Below are 18,040 nucleotides of genomic sequence, written 5' to 3'. Positions count from 1 at the left end.
AAATGAATAAATATGTATATTTTTCTCCATTGAGCCCATATGATCACAGTGCACTACCAAAAAGTGATAGTTCTGTGTTAGGCTATATATAGAAGTACACATATGTAGGCAAATGAGACGTTTAAAGCAAAATCTACCTTTAAAAAAGGAAATCGCTCATTTGAGAAGAATAAATTCTGCCATTGCTGGCCTTTTCCTGGATGTCACACTGACTGTCTTGCTTTGGTACTTTGAGTCCCCCACCCTGGAACAGGAATGCTGATTACAACTCTCCTGATCTGCATGGCCTTCCATGACAATTAAAGAACTAAAGACAATGTGCCAGACAACTATCAGAACCTTCAGGACGTCATCAATGGCAGCCTCCTTGTTTCTTTCAAAATAGGTTTACTTTAAGAAATATAGGATCATCTAATAAAATAGAAATTGTCATAGCATACTAAATAGTTCAATATACAAGGTCATACTATTGCAAGGTATGAATGATTATGTCCAAACAATGTGGTGGGTTTACAGTGATGGCTGCAGATCTCAACCAATCATTAGAACCTCGACTGGTAAAGTTGTGTCCGGTTCTCAGTTATTTCTTATTCTGTCTTAAATTATCTGGTGTTTGACATATATAGGAAAGGGAATCTGCAATATAGGTTTAAAAAAGGACTGATTGTGTATACATAGTACTTCACCCTTTTTTATGTATTTTGTCCCTACAGTCTGCCTCAGGGTTTGCTAACATTGAAGCACCAAGTTCTGTATACCAGAAAACACAGCCCCTGGAAGCCAGTAAGTTACAGGAATATGACTATGTTTATGGAAACAAACCAAGAGCTATGGGTATAAATATTAGCAATCACAATAAAGCTAAAAGGAATATTCTGCTGACCAGGCCTTTTCTTGCACTTTTTCGTTACAACTTTAAATCAGTATTTTTTGTGTTAGAAAACTACTTAAAAAATAATTTTATATATATATAATTATTTTTTCATCACAGACTCTAGAGAATAAAAATAAAATGGAAAAAAATAAAATAAATAAATAAATAAAATGACAAGCATTGCAATATTTTATGTCACACTGTATTTGCGCAGCAGTTTTCTAAATGCACTTTTTTGGAAAAAATACACTTGAATTAATTTTAATGCAAAAAAACACAATATATAACCTAATTTTTTGAAAGACAGGGAGAAGAGGGAAAAGGAAGCAGAGGCGGATGTAACCCCAACACAACAAAGGGATGGAACAACAGCGACTCCCCTCTCTCCCACCAAAAAAATGCAGGGACTTTAAATGTGCCAAGACAATGGGGTAGATAAAACAGGAAAAAAAAACTTTAAAAAAATGTCTTATTACATTCCTTAAAATCATTGTATCATCACTAAAAACAAATCATTAGGAGAAACTAGTCATGTCAAATAAGAAGCATTAGGTAAACACCAAGCACTTTACAAAATGTAATAAATAAAATCAGTTTTTTATTACGTTTTTTGGTTTTTCGCTGTTTTGTCTCCCTATTGTCTTGGCACATTTAAAATCCCTTAATTTCTTGATGGGAGAGAAGTGAGTCTTTGTAGTTTCCCCCCCCCCCCTTTTTTGTGTTGAGGTTACATCCTCCTTACCTCCCTTTTCCCTCCTTCCCCTGTCTTTCTATACATTTTTGGGGATGGTGCCACAATGTGGACATTTTACATTATGATGCTCTGACTGCATACATAAATTTGTATAACCCAATTTTGGTAAAATATAAAAGATGATGTTATGCTGAGTGAACAGATACCTAACATGCCATGCTTTAAAATTGCACACACCGGGCGTGGCCGGGATGTAGAGGGCGCCGGACGTGTCCTTTCAGAGCTCCTCTCCATCCTGATATTATCCGGCTCCATCCGCGGCCCCTGTGCCTCGGATCACGGCGGTTTTGCCCTCATCCGCATCGGGCACAGGTGGGGCGCGAATGCCGGGGAGAAAATCCGGGGTTTCGATACCGACCCCGCGGCCTCAACGATCGGTCCCACCGCGAGGCGCGAGAGCGGCCGCCGCCATCTTGCCAGTGCAGGCCTCCTCTTCTCCATCAGCTGCCACAGGCGCCCGAGCCTCCTCAAAGTCGGGGAAGATGTCTGCGGGGGGCTGGGAACCCTCCTCTGGAACAGCCTATGGACTCAGGTACCAAGGGGTCATTACTGGGGGCCGCTGGACAGACTGGGGGGGTCACCTGGAGGGGGGGATATCACTGCTCCCATCCGGGCTGCTATAGATGCCTCTAAAACTGCCTTGATGCTCCGGATTGACAACCTGGCCTCTGAATGTACCCTGATCCGACATGATTTGGATAAGATAAGGGGGCGCCTGACTGAAACTGAAAGCCGCATTTCTGAGTTGGAGGACGTCACTGCATCCCATTCGGCACAACTCATTGCTATGCAGGCCCAGGTGAATGCTATGGCAGACAAAATGGAGGATGCTGAGAATCGGCAGCGTCGCAACAACATTAGGGTGGTCGGATTGCCAGAGAAGGCTGTGGGACCAAATTCTACACTGTTTGCTGAGAAGTTCTTTTGTGATCTGCTCAAACTGCCTCCCCCTCCCCCGACATATGTGGTGGAGAGGGCCCATAGGGTTCCCACTGGGCCTCGCCCGCCCGGGGCTCCACCGCGCCCTTTTCTGGTCCGCTTTTTGAACTTCCGTGACAGGGACCGCATTCTCTCTGAAGCCAGGAAACAGGAGGAGCTGCAGTTTGAAAACAGCAAGATAATGTTGTTTCCTGATTTCTCTGTGGAAACGCAGAGAAAACGCAGATCCTTTAATGAAGTGCGCAAACTCCTGAGAACCAAGGGCTTGAAATATGGCATGATGTACCCAAGCTGCCTGCGTGTGGATTATAAGGGGTCCGTCCTTTTCTTCAACTCGGCTGGGGAGGCTGCGGACTGGTTGGAATCCATTTAATCTCCTCCCGTGACCCTGCTCTCCAGGATTATCTGGGGCTCTTGGTGTTCTGATCCGCTGTGCCCCCTACTTGGAGCTACTGTCTACTAATTGTTTGGCTCTTCGATTGCTGCTGGGGGGGCCTTTACAGTTCCTACATTGATGATCCTGCCCTGAAGTTCCCTGGATTGCCCTGGGTTGGATCCTCTGCTTCTGTCCCTGGGGCTGTGGAGTGGCCTACAGTTCATCGGAGCTCTGTATCATACACGTCGTTGAACTTGACTTTTTTTAAGTTTGACACTCCCTTTTTTTGCCTTTTCTTCAACCAAGAATTTTTTCTTTTTGTCTGGAGGTTTTTTGCTTCTGGTTTTTCTTTTTCTCCTTTCCCTTTTTTGGGATTGACGATCAGACGGCCTTTTTTAGGGCTGCCTTTGGTGGACGCGAGTAACGCCGGCTGCAGTTCTATGTTGCAGCCATGCCTTTGAATTTTTTGCTGGGTTTTGGGATAAGGCTGGATACCCTGTTGTGTTTTTTCTTTTTTCAGTTTTGGGTATCACAGCAGGGACGTTTTTGTTCTTGGCTCCAGGCTCCATCCGGTGGTCAATATTTGCTTTACTTATGCATGCGTATTGCTAGATGTATGGATGGAGTCGGGGGATCGGGTTGGCCCTCGGGCTGTGCTTGGTCTTCCGGCTCCCTCCTGATGTGTGCCCCTCTGCTGTTCTATGGCTGAGTTATTTAAGATTATGTCCTGGAATGTGCGAGGTCTCAATGACAAGGTGAAACGCACAGCTGTATTTCGCTATATTAAAACTGTTCAACCTCATGTTATCCTCCTCCAGGAGACGCATTTGGATGGGGGCAGGGTGCTTGCCTTGAAGAGACCTTGGATTCAGAGGATCTTCAACGCCACGTACTCCACGTATGCCCGTGGGGTGTCTATATTGCTTGGTAGGAATGCACCCTGCTCGATCCAAAAGATAATTACGGATCCTGGCGGACGATACGTTATTGTTCTCCTGGAGGTATTTCACCGGCAGGTGGTACTGGTGAGTGTTTACTTACCTCCCCCATTCCACTCCCAAATTCTGGTGGATCTCCTGGTGACCTTGGCCCCTTATATGCACCTTCCCCTTATAATGGCGGGGGATTTTAATGCTATTCTGGACGGCGGACTGGACTCCTCTAACCCGGGTAGACTGTCGTCCCCTGAACTTGTGTCCTGGTCTTCCGCGGCTCAGCTTACGGAGTTGTGGCGCTGCAAAAACCCTGGGGTGCGAGGCTACTCCTGCTGGTCTGGGGTGCACAGAACGGCGTCCAGGATAGATTTGGCTTTTGCTAATGAGTCTTGTCTTCCATTGGTGCAGGATGCCACTTATTTGGCGGGTGGTCTCTCCGATCATAATCCACTGATGCTGACACTGCGGGTGGGGGCTGGTGGGACTAGGGGTGCATGGCGCCTCTCGCCGGGTTGGCTGCAGACCGAAAAGGTGATGCAACAGTTGGAGCCCCATATGCCCGCATATTGGGAAGATAATGCCTCGTCTACGGCTGGGGTGGTCCTGTGGGATGCTTTTAAAGCGGTCATGCAGGGTCATTACATCTCTGCGATTAAGGCATCCCGTAGGGAGGCTAATGCTGATAGAGAGGCTGTTCTGCTGGAGGTCCGAAGGCTGGAGGAGGAATACTTGGCTACTCCGGGAACGGCGACCTATGCGGCCCTGGAGGAGGCCAGGAGGCGTCTGGCTTTGTTGGATACTGATTTTGCGCATGCCAACCTTAAACTTAGAGCGGAGTCACTCTTTGAAAAGGGGGACAAAAATGGTAAGCTATTGGCTTTTTTGGTGGCGGATCAGAGGACTTTGGTAAGTGTTCCATGTATTACGTCTAGTTCAGGGGAACTGGTTAGAGATCCGGGGGAGATCTCCCGGGTCTTTATGGATTACTATTCTGACACCTATTCACCCCTGCCTGCATATGACCTGGAGGAGTTGGAGCGCCTTTTGTCTGGGTTGCCGGTTCCGGTCTTGGAGGGTGTGGACAGTGCCTGGTTGGACAATGACATCACGTTGAAGGAAATTGAGAAAGCCATCTCGTCCTTCCCCCCCAATAAATCCCCGGGCCCTGATGGGTTCCCGGTGGAATGGTATCGGCAATATGCGGACTCCTTGGCTCCCAGGCTCCAGGCTTTGTATGCTGCGTGTTTCGATCAGGGGGCCCTGCCGGGATCCATGCTCGAGGCATATGTTGTTCTCCTGCCCAAACCGGGTAAGGACCACACCCTGTGTTCCTCCTACAGCCCCATTGCCTTGCTCAATGTGGATCTCAAGATACTCACGAAGGTCTTGGCTACTAGACTGGCGGTGGTCTTGCCTTCCCTGGTAGACATCGATCAGACCGGATTCATGCCGGGCAAGTCCACGGACACAAACCTTCGACGTTTGTTTACACATTTGCAGGTGTCCCAAGCCTCTGTTGGCACTAGAGTGGTGGTGTCCCTGGACATTGCCAAGGCCATCGACTTGGTGGATTGGGTGTACATGGGGGTGGTGCTGAGGCGCATGGGGTTTGGTCCTAAATTTTGTAAATGGATTTCCCTCTTGTATTCCTCCACGCGTATGGCGCTGAAGATTGGATCGTCCCTGTCCCCCTTTTTTGCGGTGGGTAGAGGGACTAGGCAGGGCTGCCCTCTTTCGCCCTTTCTGTTCTCCCTGATGATAGAACCCTTGGCTATTGCCTTGCGTGCGTCTCCAGAGGTGGGTGCGCTGGAAGTGGGCTCCATTAAAGAGTGTCTGGTGCTTTATGCGGATGATATGCTTTTATTCTTGAAGGATCCCAATGCTTCCCTGCGGGCGGTCTTCACTATCCTAGATACTTTTGCAAAATTCTCCGGCCTAAGGGTTAATTGGGATAAATCCACCATGCTCCCTATTGATCCTGGTGCTATTGCTGCAGCTGATGGAGCATTGCCATTGAAATGGGTGACTGAGTTCACCTACCTGGGAGTCAGGGTGTCGGCGAGGGTGGCGGATTACCTCACTCTAAATCTTCACCCATTGCTGGATGTCTTTAAACGCAGGGCGGAGGTGTGGCGCGACTTACCTTTGTCGGTTCTGGGGCGCATTAATCTGGTGAAGATGAAACTTCTCCCTGTCTTTCTGTATTTCCTTAGAAATTCTCCGGTGTGGGTTCAACGTTCGTTCTTCCGCCGCGTTCATGGCCTGATAGGTTCCTTTATCTGGGGCAACTCCCCTCCTAGGATTGGTATGCAGGTGCTGCAGGAGCCTTGGGGTCAGGGGGGACTGGCTTTACCCGATCTTTATAAATATTTCCTGGCCGGGCAGGGAGTGGTGGCACGTCGCTGGCTTACGGAGGACGATGGGGATTCTGCCACGATGCTGGAGGCGGCTGTTTTGGGCTCCTACGAGAGTCTTCGTCTTCTGCTACATCGGGGATCCAAGGCTCAATTTCAGCTGACAGGTACGATGCGTTCCACCATCAAAGCCTGGGACCATATGCGGGTGCTGGTGGAGCCGGGAGCAACTTATGTGTCCCCGGCCTCCCCACTGTGGTGGAACCCCAGGTTTCCTCATTTTGCCTCGATCCCTGATCCTGCCATCTGGGCTGTTGGAGGGGTGAAGTTGCTGGGGGACATTGTCTCCAGTGGGGAGCTGTGCACCTTTGATGCCCTGAAGGCGCGTTATGATCTACCGAATCAGTATTTTTTTCGATATTTTCAACTCCGCCACGCATTTGTGGCGCAGTTCGGTTCCCCCCGAGTGGTGATTAAAGCCTCATCTCTTGAAACGGCGATACAGGCGGCGGATATGCGGAAGCCCCTCTCGGAGTTGTATAAGGAATTGTTTGCTACCACTCCGCTAGCTGTACGTAGGCGTAGGGAACGCTGGGTGGAGGAGGTGCCTGACCTAGATGGTGATGACTGGGATGATATGTGGAGTAACCCCTTCGCCTACCTAGTCTCTGCGAGGGACCGCCTGATTCACTTTAAATTTTTACATCGGATCTATTACACGCCGGCGAGGCTGGCACGCATTTATCAGACGGCTTCGGCGGAGTGCTGGCATTGCTCGCATTCTCCGGCGGACTTCAGCCATGTCTTCTGGAGGTGCCCGGTGGTCAAGGACTATTGGGCATCTGTGTTAGCTTGCATCGTGGAGGTGGTTAAGATTCCGGTCCCCAATTCCGTAGAGGTCTGTCTCTCGTGGGTTGGTGGATGGCTTGGCCCCCGCGAGGGCCGTTCGTACTCTGGTCAGTCTGCTTCTTTTCTATGCTCGCAAGGCCCTGCTCTTACACTGGAAAAGCCCCTTAGCCCCCACGATCCTCTTTTGGAAGGGTCTGGTTAATAAAGTGACTCCGCTCTACAAGGCTACGTATCTCAGTAGGGGATGTCCTCACAAATTTGATAAAGTGTGGAAAACATGGATAGACTCCCCGGCCTCGACCTCCGTTGAGCAGCCTCAGAGTTTTGTTGTGGTGCTGTTCAGGGTTACCTGGGGGGGGGGGGTGGTCACGACCGTTGATGATATTCTCATGCTCATTGTGTGCTAGCTGAATGCTTAGATGCTTCTCCGATTTTTGAATAAGGACTGAGGTTGCTGATTAATGTTTCTGTGCTGGACTAGTCTCTATGTTCTATGACCTTGCTCTTTTTTGCTGGGTCGGAATTGAGGGGTATTTCTACTACTGCTGGAGGCTTTTGTTTCTGTGCTGGACATACTGGGTGGAGCCTGGGGAGGGAGGGTGGGTGGGGGGATGTATGGGGGGGTTTTTGACCTGTTGTCTTTGTTTGTGAGTGCTGCCCTGCGTGGCATAGTGTTGTCTGTTATTTTGTGCAAAAAAATTTCAATAAATACAAATTTTCAAAAAAATTGCACACACCGTAGAAAGGTGACAGACTATGATACTTAAAAATCTCCATAGGCAATACATTAAAACTCTTTACAGGTTACCTGTTTAGAGTTACAGAGGAGGTCTAGGGCTCTCGCTATAACGTTTGCAGTGATACCTCAGATGTGTGGTGCAACAACCGTGTACATATGCGTTTGCAATTTGTTGTATAAGTTTGCTTCTGTGCGCGAGCACAGAGGGATGGGACGCTTTAATTTTTTTTTTTTTTTTTTTACACTGTACCTTTTAATTTTCATTTTTTTTTTTATTACTTTTATTCCAGTTACAATGTAAACATCCCCTGTAATAGAAAAAAGGGATGGCAGGTCGTCTTTATGGAAAAATCTGGGGTCAATAAGACCCCAAATCAACTTCCTACCATTAAAAGCAAAAGATCAAAAAAAAAAAAAGTTATCTTTTGCTCTAGAAAAAATGTGTTTACTTCCGCCCTAGACCAGAAGTAGCATCATGATGTCACCCTGGTCCTCCAAGATCATAGAGGCGATCAGAGACGATCTGGTCTCTGGTAACATGTATGGCTAGTCGCACGAGCCATCAGATCCATTCTTGGGCGCGCCGATAAAAACAGTAAGCCCAAGAAACACTGGTGAGCAGCGGGAGGGGGGGAGGCGATGTTGAAACTGAGGCTGATGTTGAGACTGGTGATTATACAGCAATATATGAGGGAGACAGATGTTGTTCTAGTTTGCCTTGGATGGTCTTTTTCCCAACTCTTGTGAACCAGTTGTCTTTTCTGTCAAAGTGTACATCTCACTATCCTTCAAAGAATGTCCCCTCTCCTTATAGTGTAGAAAAACTGGTGAGCCCATTGTCCTCCTATGCTGGGCCACCTGTGTATTGAGAGACTGTTTTGCCCCAAAGTGCAGGTCTTTGCATTCCTCACTACATGGTAATGCATATACCAAGGTACTTTGATAGGGTTTGGATGCTGGAAAAGCACTTGGGAGACTAAACAACCTCTCAACGAACATATGGTCTAATATAGGAGGACATAAGACAGATAGAAATAAAACCTAAGTGTAAAAAAAACTTTAGAGTCCAAAGTTTATTGTTGAACTGGTTACAACAAGCAGGACAAAAGAAAGCCAAGACTTTTGCCACACAGTCCCCCTGGGTGAAATGGCAGAATGTTATAGAGACTTAAAATTACTTCTAAGTAGACCAATCAAATCTAACTAAAAAAAGAAGAGAACTGACCATTTATGTTGGATTGTCAGTGGAGTGGAAAGCTTGGTGGTCAGTGGAAAAGTGTCTCTAGCAATGGTCAGCAGAGAAGAGGCATTGGTGTCAGTGTAGTATACTCTTTTAAACAGGCAAAAATTTTTTATTTATGGATTGTCTTCAGATTTGGTAGTTATTTCTTTTGCATTTGCGCACTATTCTTTTTTAGTATACTCTTTTATTGGTAGTCAGTGGTGATGTCTGCCTTTACACTAGTGCCTACCTGCTTGCGTTGGTGGTCAGTAGGTGATCAGATAGACTCAGAGTGTCAGTGGTTACTTAACTGAGATAGGAGAGGTTCCACTACTCCCACACTGCTGACTCTAGCTCTTTGTGACGTTGGCACTGGAATATTACAGACCTTGTTTGGTGGGCTATCCATTACCGGCTGTATTTAATTCTTTAATTTTATAGGAACAATAAACGAATGTATTGCAGTTGTTTTTCGGGGAAACTGCTTCAACCAAATTGCTTCCAACCCTTACTCACTCAAAAATGAAAAATGTTTGCCAGTGTTTTATGCACATTTATCAGCAAGTATCTGCTTAAGGTAATATATTAGAGTATATAACAAAAGGTGAGCTTGGCCTCAGAACATTTAGTCAAAAACTGCTGCAATCAAAATTATATAAGATGTGTTGTTGTTGACTGTTCCTAAAATGAAATGGCAACAGTTTACCATTTGTGACGATTAAAACAAAAGGGTACTCTAAAAGGTGATCTTCAAACAATTAAAACAGTAATTTACGTATACCAAAAAACACAAAAACTGACATACAATATCTCACAAAAGTGAGTACACCCCTCACATTTTTGTAAATATTTTATTAAATCTTTTCATGTGACAACACTGAAGAAATGACACTTTGATACAAAGTAAAGTAGTGAGTGTACAGCTTGTATAACAGTGTAAATTTGCTGTCCCCTCAAAATAACTCAACACCCAGCCATTAATTTCTAAACCGCTGGCAACAAAAGTGAGTACACCCCTAAGTGAATATGTCTAAATTTGGCCCAAAGTGTCAATATTTTGTGCGGCCACCATTTTTTTCCAGCACTGCCTTAACCCTTTGGCCAAACCAAGAGGGTTAAACCCTATTTTCCATCCGTCTGGCGGATCGGATGAAAACAGACAGGCCGTCCGTTCTCATCCGATTCCCCCATAGAGAACAGTGGGGATCTGACACCTCCGTATCTGCACACACAGAGCAGAGATGAAGCTGTCATCCCCCTGCTCAGCGGGAATCGGCGGATTGATCCCCGCTGAGCAGAACGGCTCAGTCGACGGAACAGAGCTGTGTGAAAGGGGCCTCAACAACAGCGCATCTTATATACTAACAATATATTAGAGTGTTCAGGAGCCTATGTATTATTTTTAAGATTGTTATATATATTGTGCTCGGACCACATGTAAGCTTAAGGGCTGCAGAAAAAAGACAAGGTAGTGTTTTTTTTACAGTGAAAATCTTAATAGCAGCATTTATTTTTTCAAGTGACAAGTGATGCTCAGAACCTAAGATCACGATTTGAAAACATGGCCAAGACAGCAGAGGAAGAAAACCAAAAGAAAGCAGAAGAAGAGAGAGCAAGGAGACAGAAGAAAGACAAGATGGAACGACAAGGACAAGTAAAAAAAGAGGTAAGACATAAATAAAATAACTGCTTTATTATTGCAGTCAGGATAAAAAATGTAACCTTGCAAAATATCAGGGTATCTACACTAGGAATTTTGCTTTTTAACAGTAAGCGGGAGAACTCCTGAGCAAAAGGTTTCTAATCACGTTCCCAGTACAAATCCCTGGTCACAATGGCTATCTAGCATTTTGATTAGAAAACAATAGAAAAACCAATGAAGGCAAAACAAAGAAACAAAAAAGGTGAGAAATAGTCAGAATAACATAGTCTATGTAGCGTAACGTTTATGGTGAACCTGCCCATACATAGCAACTTGAACGGTTTACTTAGACACCCCTCCCCCTAGCAACATATACTGTCCAGCAGTTCCAAATTTGGATAGGCCTGTGACTCACTCCCCCTCTGCCCTCTTCTGATTGGACCAGTTCTGTCACATGGGGCTGACAAGGGGCTCAAAGCCCTGAGTGAGTTCTGACAAGTCAATCTGGAACTTACATAGGACCATATTTCCCCTGCCTTGCATGAGTAAACAGAAAGTTTACTTTAACAAACTGTTAGCTCAAATCTCGTCAGGAGGCAATTTACAGTCCCAATCTCCCCTAGATAGTGAATTCTCTCTCGTCTGGCCAGGAGGTGTGACGACACATAGCACTCAAGCTTAGCGCAGACACAACTGTTTATTTCAAGTTTCTCTCACACATTTAAAGGATATTTGGGCGGCAAAAACTGCTTGAAACTGGTTACAGTTCATGAGTCAATTTAACAATAGGACATATCTCACAGAAACAAGACATGAAAGGCTTTTGTTTTCCCTATGCATCTGTGTCAATATGAGGTGTCTTGTATCTGAATCTGTGTTTTGTTGGAGAGTCGATCCGTCTGTGTTCAGCTTGTCTGATGTGTTAATGTAAGCAATCGTCAATTGTTTATGGGTGGTGTCAGTAATCTCTATGCAAAATATCCAACTATCAAGTGTTCAAATGAATGAATGGAAAGGTGTTTAACATGTCAACGTCTTGCCATCTATATGCAAAATACAGCTGTCTGCTGTCCAGGGTGTATGAATGAGTGTTAGTCTGGCTCGTTACTACGTAATTGCAAGGGACCACATTCCATTGATAAGTGGGCATAAGCTGAAATATATTATGAAATATAATAAGGCACGTTAATACAATCTTTCAACCCAACCTTTGATCCCAACCTTATTCATAAGGGTGGGATCACCTAGGGTCTGTGAATAGCACTATGTGCCCTCCTGGGATATATGTCCAACTATGAATGAGCTGGACATTCTTGACATACCTGGGTTGTGTTATTGTATGAGTGCATGTCATATTATTGGTAACTAACTTGCACAAAACAGGTGACATTATATTCCAAGGTGTATGTAGGCTGGTGACTTGGTTGTGTGCACATAGGGATATAACTTCTTAGAATTCTATCAAATCAAAAACAGACATGTTCAATGGGGAGGGCCATAGCTTGCACAATCATTCTCCTCAATGAAGTAAGTAGAAAGTAACTGTAGCATTATTTTTGTTTAACCTTCCTAGCGGTATTCCCGAGTGTGGCTCGGGGTTAAATTTCAGTGCCACACTCGGGGTACCGCTAGGAAGATCGATGGATCCTTTAAGAGAGGTTACTTACCTTGTCCCCGTGATCCAGCAATGTATCCCGGGGTGTGCGGTGGCCCGATCTTCTTCCCGATGCTTTGTGCCCCGGCTTCTGTCTCCTGCAACGTGACGATCGCAGGGGGGTGGAACCAGCGGCAAATTCAAACAGTAAAACACACCAAACACACCGATACATTGCAAAATATAATTCATTCACACTAGTTTGCCCCCCAGTGCCCTTTCCTGCAGTTTTACTGTACTTTTTATAAATATATATATATATGTATATATATATATATATATGTATATATACAGTGTATATATATATATATATATATATATATATATATATATATATATATATATATATATATATATATATATATATACATACATACTTTAACTTATTTATAGTTATTTATTATATTATAATTTATGATTTTGTGTTTCAAACTTTATCATACCCGAGATGTTATAAAGAAGAATGCACAGTAAAAAAAAAATCATATGTAAATAGTTGGTTTGGGCTGCTCATTCTTAAGATTAACATGCAAAATAATGGTACCGCTTTCAGCACCTAAAATCGGAAAGAATCATACCGCCAGAGAGGTTAAATCTATTTGTGCCTCCCCCATCCTTATCCACAGGCTAATGACATTTTTAATTAAATCTTTTCTATTTTTTTCATAAATAAATTTAGCACTAAGCATATAAAAAATAAATTATATATAAAATAACCATAATTTCAATTATTTAACATATCAATATATTAAAGATTGTGCCCATTCAAATAGAATGCAAAAAAAAATAAACTTGGAAGTAAAGAAACGTCTCAATATGATCCATTGTGCATGGAATAATAGTATAATTATTATTATAAAAATTTTTTAAAGCGTTAACAGTTTGCCCATGAGGGCAGACAGTACAGTTACAGTTTTGAAATTTAATACAGGAGGAATCAGAGGGCCCTGCTCAATAGAGCTTACACTCTAGAAATAGTCCACACAACACCAATGAGTGAGCCAAACTGCTTACCAGATGGTATTGACCCTCAAACATTTGAGTGGTCAAGCAATGCCTTTATGACATTATTTACTAGGGGTACCTATGCTCATACATCACAATCCCCACAATGCATCTTCCACAAACAATTGCCATAAATGTTGCTTCTCCCGGACGTTCAATAGCATGTAATCCTGAACGTCAGGAGGGTGTGCATTCACTGCAATTGTTTGAAGGAGATACATTGTGGAGATTTTGGTATATGGGCGTGGAAAGCCCTAGTGATTATTGTCATAAAGGGTGTTGTTTGACCACTCAAAATTTTGAGGGTCAATACTTTCTGGGTTTTATTTTGCTTTCTCTAACGGAACTATTTGAATGGACACATTCTTTATTATATTGATTTTTTATTCTAGGAATTAATGTTTATTATATATATATAATTCATTTTTTATATGTTTAATGCTGCATTTATTTATGAATGTGGTATTTTCCAATTTGTGATTGGTAAATTGTGTCAGCTGCTTTACACCCTCTTACTAAGTTTGAGCCCAGTTGTTACCACTTTGAAGATTTTCTATCTTTTGGCATATCTTATTTTAGATCATTTTAGAATAATATCATCACTTGGTCTCTGGGCTATGCAATGCAGACATATTTTGGCTAGTGGAAGGGACCAGCAGGGTGCTGTACATAGCTTTGTTAAACCATCACACCTGTCCTTGGCCCTGATAAAAGCAATGGGCTGACTCTTTGGTGGAGTTTTGCAAATATCAAAATGTCTTTATGGAGGCATGTCAGTGGAGGAGTAAGTGTTCCAAGGCAAGCTGCATTTGCATGCTTTTCATTCTTGTTAAGGCCCACATGTGATGATGTGCCTCTTTAAGTGAAAGAACTGAAATCCAATAAATGAAAGAGGTGGGCCGGGGGTAGTTAGTCAGGCTGGGGAGGAACGAAGGAGAAAAGACAGTGGGTATCCTTCATCCAAGAGCCAGGTAGCTGTATCTGACTTGCTGCCGCCTCTAATGAACACTATAAGTAAGCAGTTTCAGTAAAAGTGAGGAGCTTGACCAACTGTACAAGATTGAAGGTAAAATAGAATTTAAATTTAAACTGTTTATTTTGTTATAGGCTCAAGAGAATGTAGAAATTAAAGTGTCTCAAAAGCAAGAAGTTCCAATACCAGTTCCAACTCCAACTCCACGTGTTTCCACGGTGACTTCACAACCTACTGAAGAGGAAGTAAATACATTTACATAAACCTTAATATTAAGTATAGGATCTTCCACATCTAGTTTTTATACCCTTCACATCTTTTTCTTTATTTATTACAGGATCCTAACTATGAAGCACCTCCAATGGTCCCTCCCAAAGTACCAATGATGATGGCTCCTGTGCCCCATCCAGATGAATCAGGCTTTGAGGAAGAAACATATGAAGACATTATTGTCCCCCCACCTATGACAGAAGAAGACTATGAAGCTATTCCGGATCCTCCACCAAGGGAGCAGGAAGAAGAAGATGATGAGGATTATGAATGTATCCTGGATGAACCAGTTATAAAACAGGAAGAGCTTTACGAGGAACTACCAAAAGATGGTGAGTAGAATGAGAATATTCAAAAATAGTAAATACAAAAATAAAAACCTAAAAGTTAACCCAAGTTTTTGTCAAACAGATTTTATTTATTACATTTTCAAAGTAAATACAAAAACACAACATAAAGACAGATACAGCTCAAAATCATTTGGAATTCAATAAGTATATGAAGTTTCTTTTATCAATAAGGGAATTTGGGAAAGGAACCCAAGGAGTTAAGGCTCTAGGGCAGGCATGTCCAACCTGCGGCCCAGAACAGCAGGCAATGCGGCCCACTGGGGGAGGAAGGAAGTTGAGTCGGGAGCACGGCCACAGCGGTTTCCAACTAACTGTAGACAGAGGCCGCCTTGGAGGGGAGGGGAGAGCGCCTCTGGATTACAAACAGAGGGGTGGATCTCCTGCTTACCCGGCGGCCGCTGTCATACGAAGCCTCGCCTCCTCGACTGGCTCCTGTGATAGACAACACATTGGTGATGTCTATCATAGGAGTCGGTCCAGGAGGCAGGACTTTGTATGACAGCGGTTGCCGGGTAAGCAGGAGTTCCCCGCTCTGTGTAATCCAGAGGCTCTACTCTCTCTTCATTGCATGCTGCATTGGATGGGCTTGCACTGGTGAGGCTACATTGGATGGGCACTGATCAGGCTGCATTGGATGAACTGGTGAGGCTGCATTGGATGGGCACGCATTGGATGGGCACTGTTTAGGCTGCATTGGATGGGCACGCACTGGGCTGCAAGTGCCATGCGATCTACCGGTTGCTGCGGGGGACTTAAGCCTCGTACACACGCACCGATTGTTGGCCGTAAATCTTCGGCCAACGTCCGATCGGCCGATTGTCGGCTTGTTAGTATGATGCTTCCGACAACCGACTGCGATTTTTCGGCCGAACAAAATCTGGTGTGCATGCTATAAAATTTTTGTTGGCTGTCACCAGAACGGCCGATTGTTCGTCAGCCAGTACAGATTTCGGCAGACAAAAGTCAGATGAGCAAGACTGGGCATGCTCAGAGAAGAAAAAACACACGGAAAGTAAACCAGAACATGACATCACTTCTGCAGTTGGTTGTTGTTGGCCGACAAAATTCGTGTGCAGTCTAGAGCACATTTCAACCAACACAACAACACTGGACAAAAGACGGCCGATCGGTCGGCCAACAATCGTTGCGTGTGTACGAGGCTTCAGGATGTCTGCAGTCAGTGACTTCCTGTATAGTTCCGGCTCTGTCACAGGTGGAGTGATATGAAATGCCTCCAGCAGTACCCGCATGACCAGCAGTACCCGCCAGCAGTCTACAAAATAAGTAGAAAAGGTGTGTGTAAATTGTTGCAATATGTTTTTTAATAACTAGTTGTGTTTTGTCATAATATGTCATGTCCTTGTTCATACATGTATAAATAAGGACATGACATTTTCTAGCTGCCTAAGTCATATGTGCTAGGGGTGCAATTAGCCCCCAGCAGATAACTGTAACTATCCCAGCATGTGCAGTGTTTCTGACTCCTACCACCATCACCACTTTAAATCACTGAAGTTGTCATGGTGCTTAGAGTGTTCCTTTAATATCTCTCAGAAGAAGTAAACCTCTGTATACTGATTCCATTTCAATTGATCGTCCTCTAGTTGAGTTAAATTAGTGCGGGGGGGGGGGGGGGCGGCGTCGTTTTATTGCTTATCTACCTTAACTATAGTATATATTTTATATGTGGCCCGAGAAAATTTCTCTACAATCAATGTGGCCCAGAAAAGCCAAAAGGTTGGACACCCATGCTCTAGGGCATTCTTTCTTATACTTTAGGTGACATTAGAATATGCTGGCATGTAGCCAGCAGGACCAGATACATTCAAATTTATGCATGGGGATATGTAGAAAGTGAGTGCGTTTCTCAAAAGCTATACATCTATTCAGTTCTTGCAACCATTCCTCTATAGCTTGGGGGTAGAAAATGTGTGGAGACCCATTTGATGGTTTACATCGTTCACGCGGCAAACAACAATTGGGAGACAGCTAGAGATGTTCATCCAGAGAGGAGGAATTAAAATGATCCAAAATGCAGGTAAATAGGGTCAATGTCTAGTGAGGTACCCATTACAACATGGAGGGCTGTGAGAACTCTGGACCAGTACCTTTGAAGTTTGTGGCTAACCTGACTAAGTTTAATATTATCTCTATCGTTCACACTGATACATTTTTCCTGCGTTTTTACTTTGCAAGATAAACACGAGAAAAATGTCTCCCTTTAAATCCTATGGGACTCTTCACACCACTTTGTTATGGTTGCAGTGCATTTTTAAAAGTCCTGCATGCTGCATTTTTGTTGCGGGTTTGAAAACTGCACCAAAAATGCAGCTCCCCATTAAAGTGCATTAAAAACACATCAAAATAAAATCATTTTGCATTCTTGGTGCATTTTTGAGTCACATGTCCATTCTTAACAGGTGCAGGCAACCCAAAAACACACCAGAAACACAAAGGAAATGTATCTGAAACACAGAAAAATCAATGTAAAAAGGCATATGCGTTTTTACAGCAAATTTGCTACAGAACAGTGTGAAAGGGCCCATGTCTATATTGGCTACATATTTTCATGACATAGAAAATAAATAAGCTCGTTTGGCTGTACCTCCCCTGTGGATCACAGAAGTGCGGTTTGTTCTGCACTCTTGTGACCGGTTTTCAGCAGACAACGGGCTGAAGTCTGCTTTCAGCTGACGTCACAGAGCTGGTCCAGGCTGGAGAAAGATCGTGACCATAAGGTCGAGATCCACCCATGAGCATAGACCGACTCCCTGCTCAGCCTCTCAGTGAGCCACTGAGAGCCTGAGCCACCAACTTCCCTCCTCAATGAGCAGGGGGGGGGAGGTTGGGCGCTCAATCAGCGATGCTTGATCACTCGGTTCTCAGCCTTAGAGGCAGCGGGGGACAGATGCAGCATTGTATGGATGCTGCATCCACCTAGGTAAGTATGATTCTTAAAAAAACATTTCCCATACTTCTCTCTTAATGATTTGAACTTGATATCTGTCTATATAAATTTCCTGATCAGCATAGTCATTGAAGGCAACAGAACATGCCAATGATCAGGGGGCAAATGCAGCTATTGCTAAGTTCTAGGCAGCAAG

At 44.1% G+C, this 18,040-nt stretch overlaps 1 protein-coding gene across 1 annotated transcript in view; it reads left to right on the top strand.

The window, feature by feature from the left end:
- The window catches only part of LOC309553833 (src substrate cortactin-like), an 85,061-nt gene that overhangs the window by 50,412 nt on the left and 16,609 nt on the right, over positions 1-18,040 (top strand). Inside the window, exons 13-16 of the mRNA XM_082255288.1 lie at positions 714-783; positions 10,563-10,708; positions 14,451-14,561; positions 14,654-14,918. Of these exons, the coding sequence (XP_082111414.1) occupies positions 714-783; positions 10,563-10,708; positions 14,451-14,561; positions 14,654-14,918 (592 nt within the window). The remainder of the gene's footprint in view (positions 1-713; positions 784-10,562; positions 10,709-14,450; positions 14,562-14,653; positions 14,919-18,040) is intronic.

Source organism: Pelophylax lessonae, assembly GCF_965119305.1.
Source record: "Pelophylax lessonae genome assembly, chromosome: 4".
Classification (NCBI taxonomy): Eukaryota; Metazoa; Chordata; class Amphibia; order Anura; family Ranidae; genus Pelophylax; species Pelophylax lessonae.
Note: the sequence above shows the minus strand (reverse complement) of the source record. Positions and strands in the feature narration are given on the sequence as shown.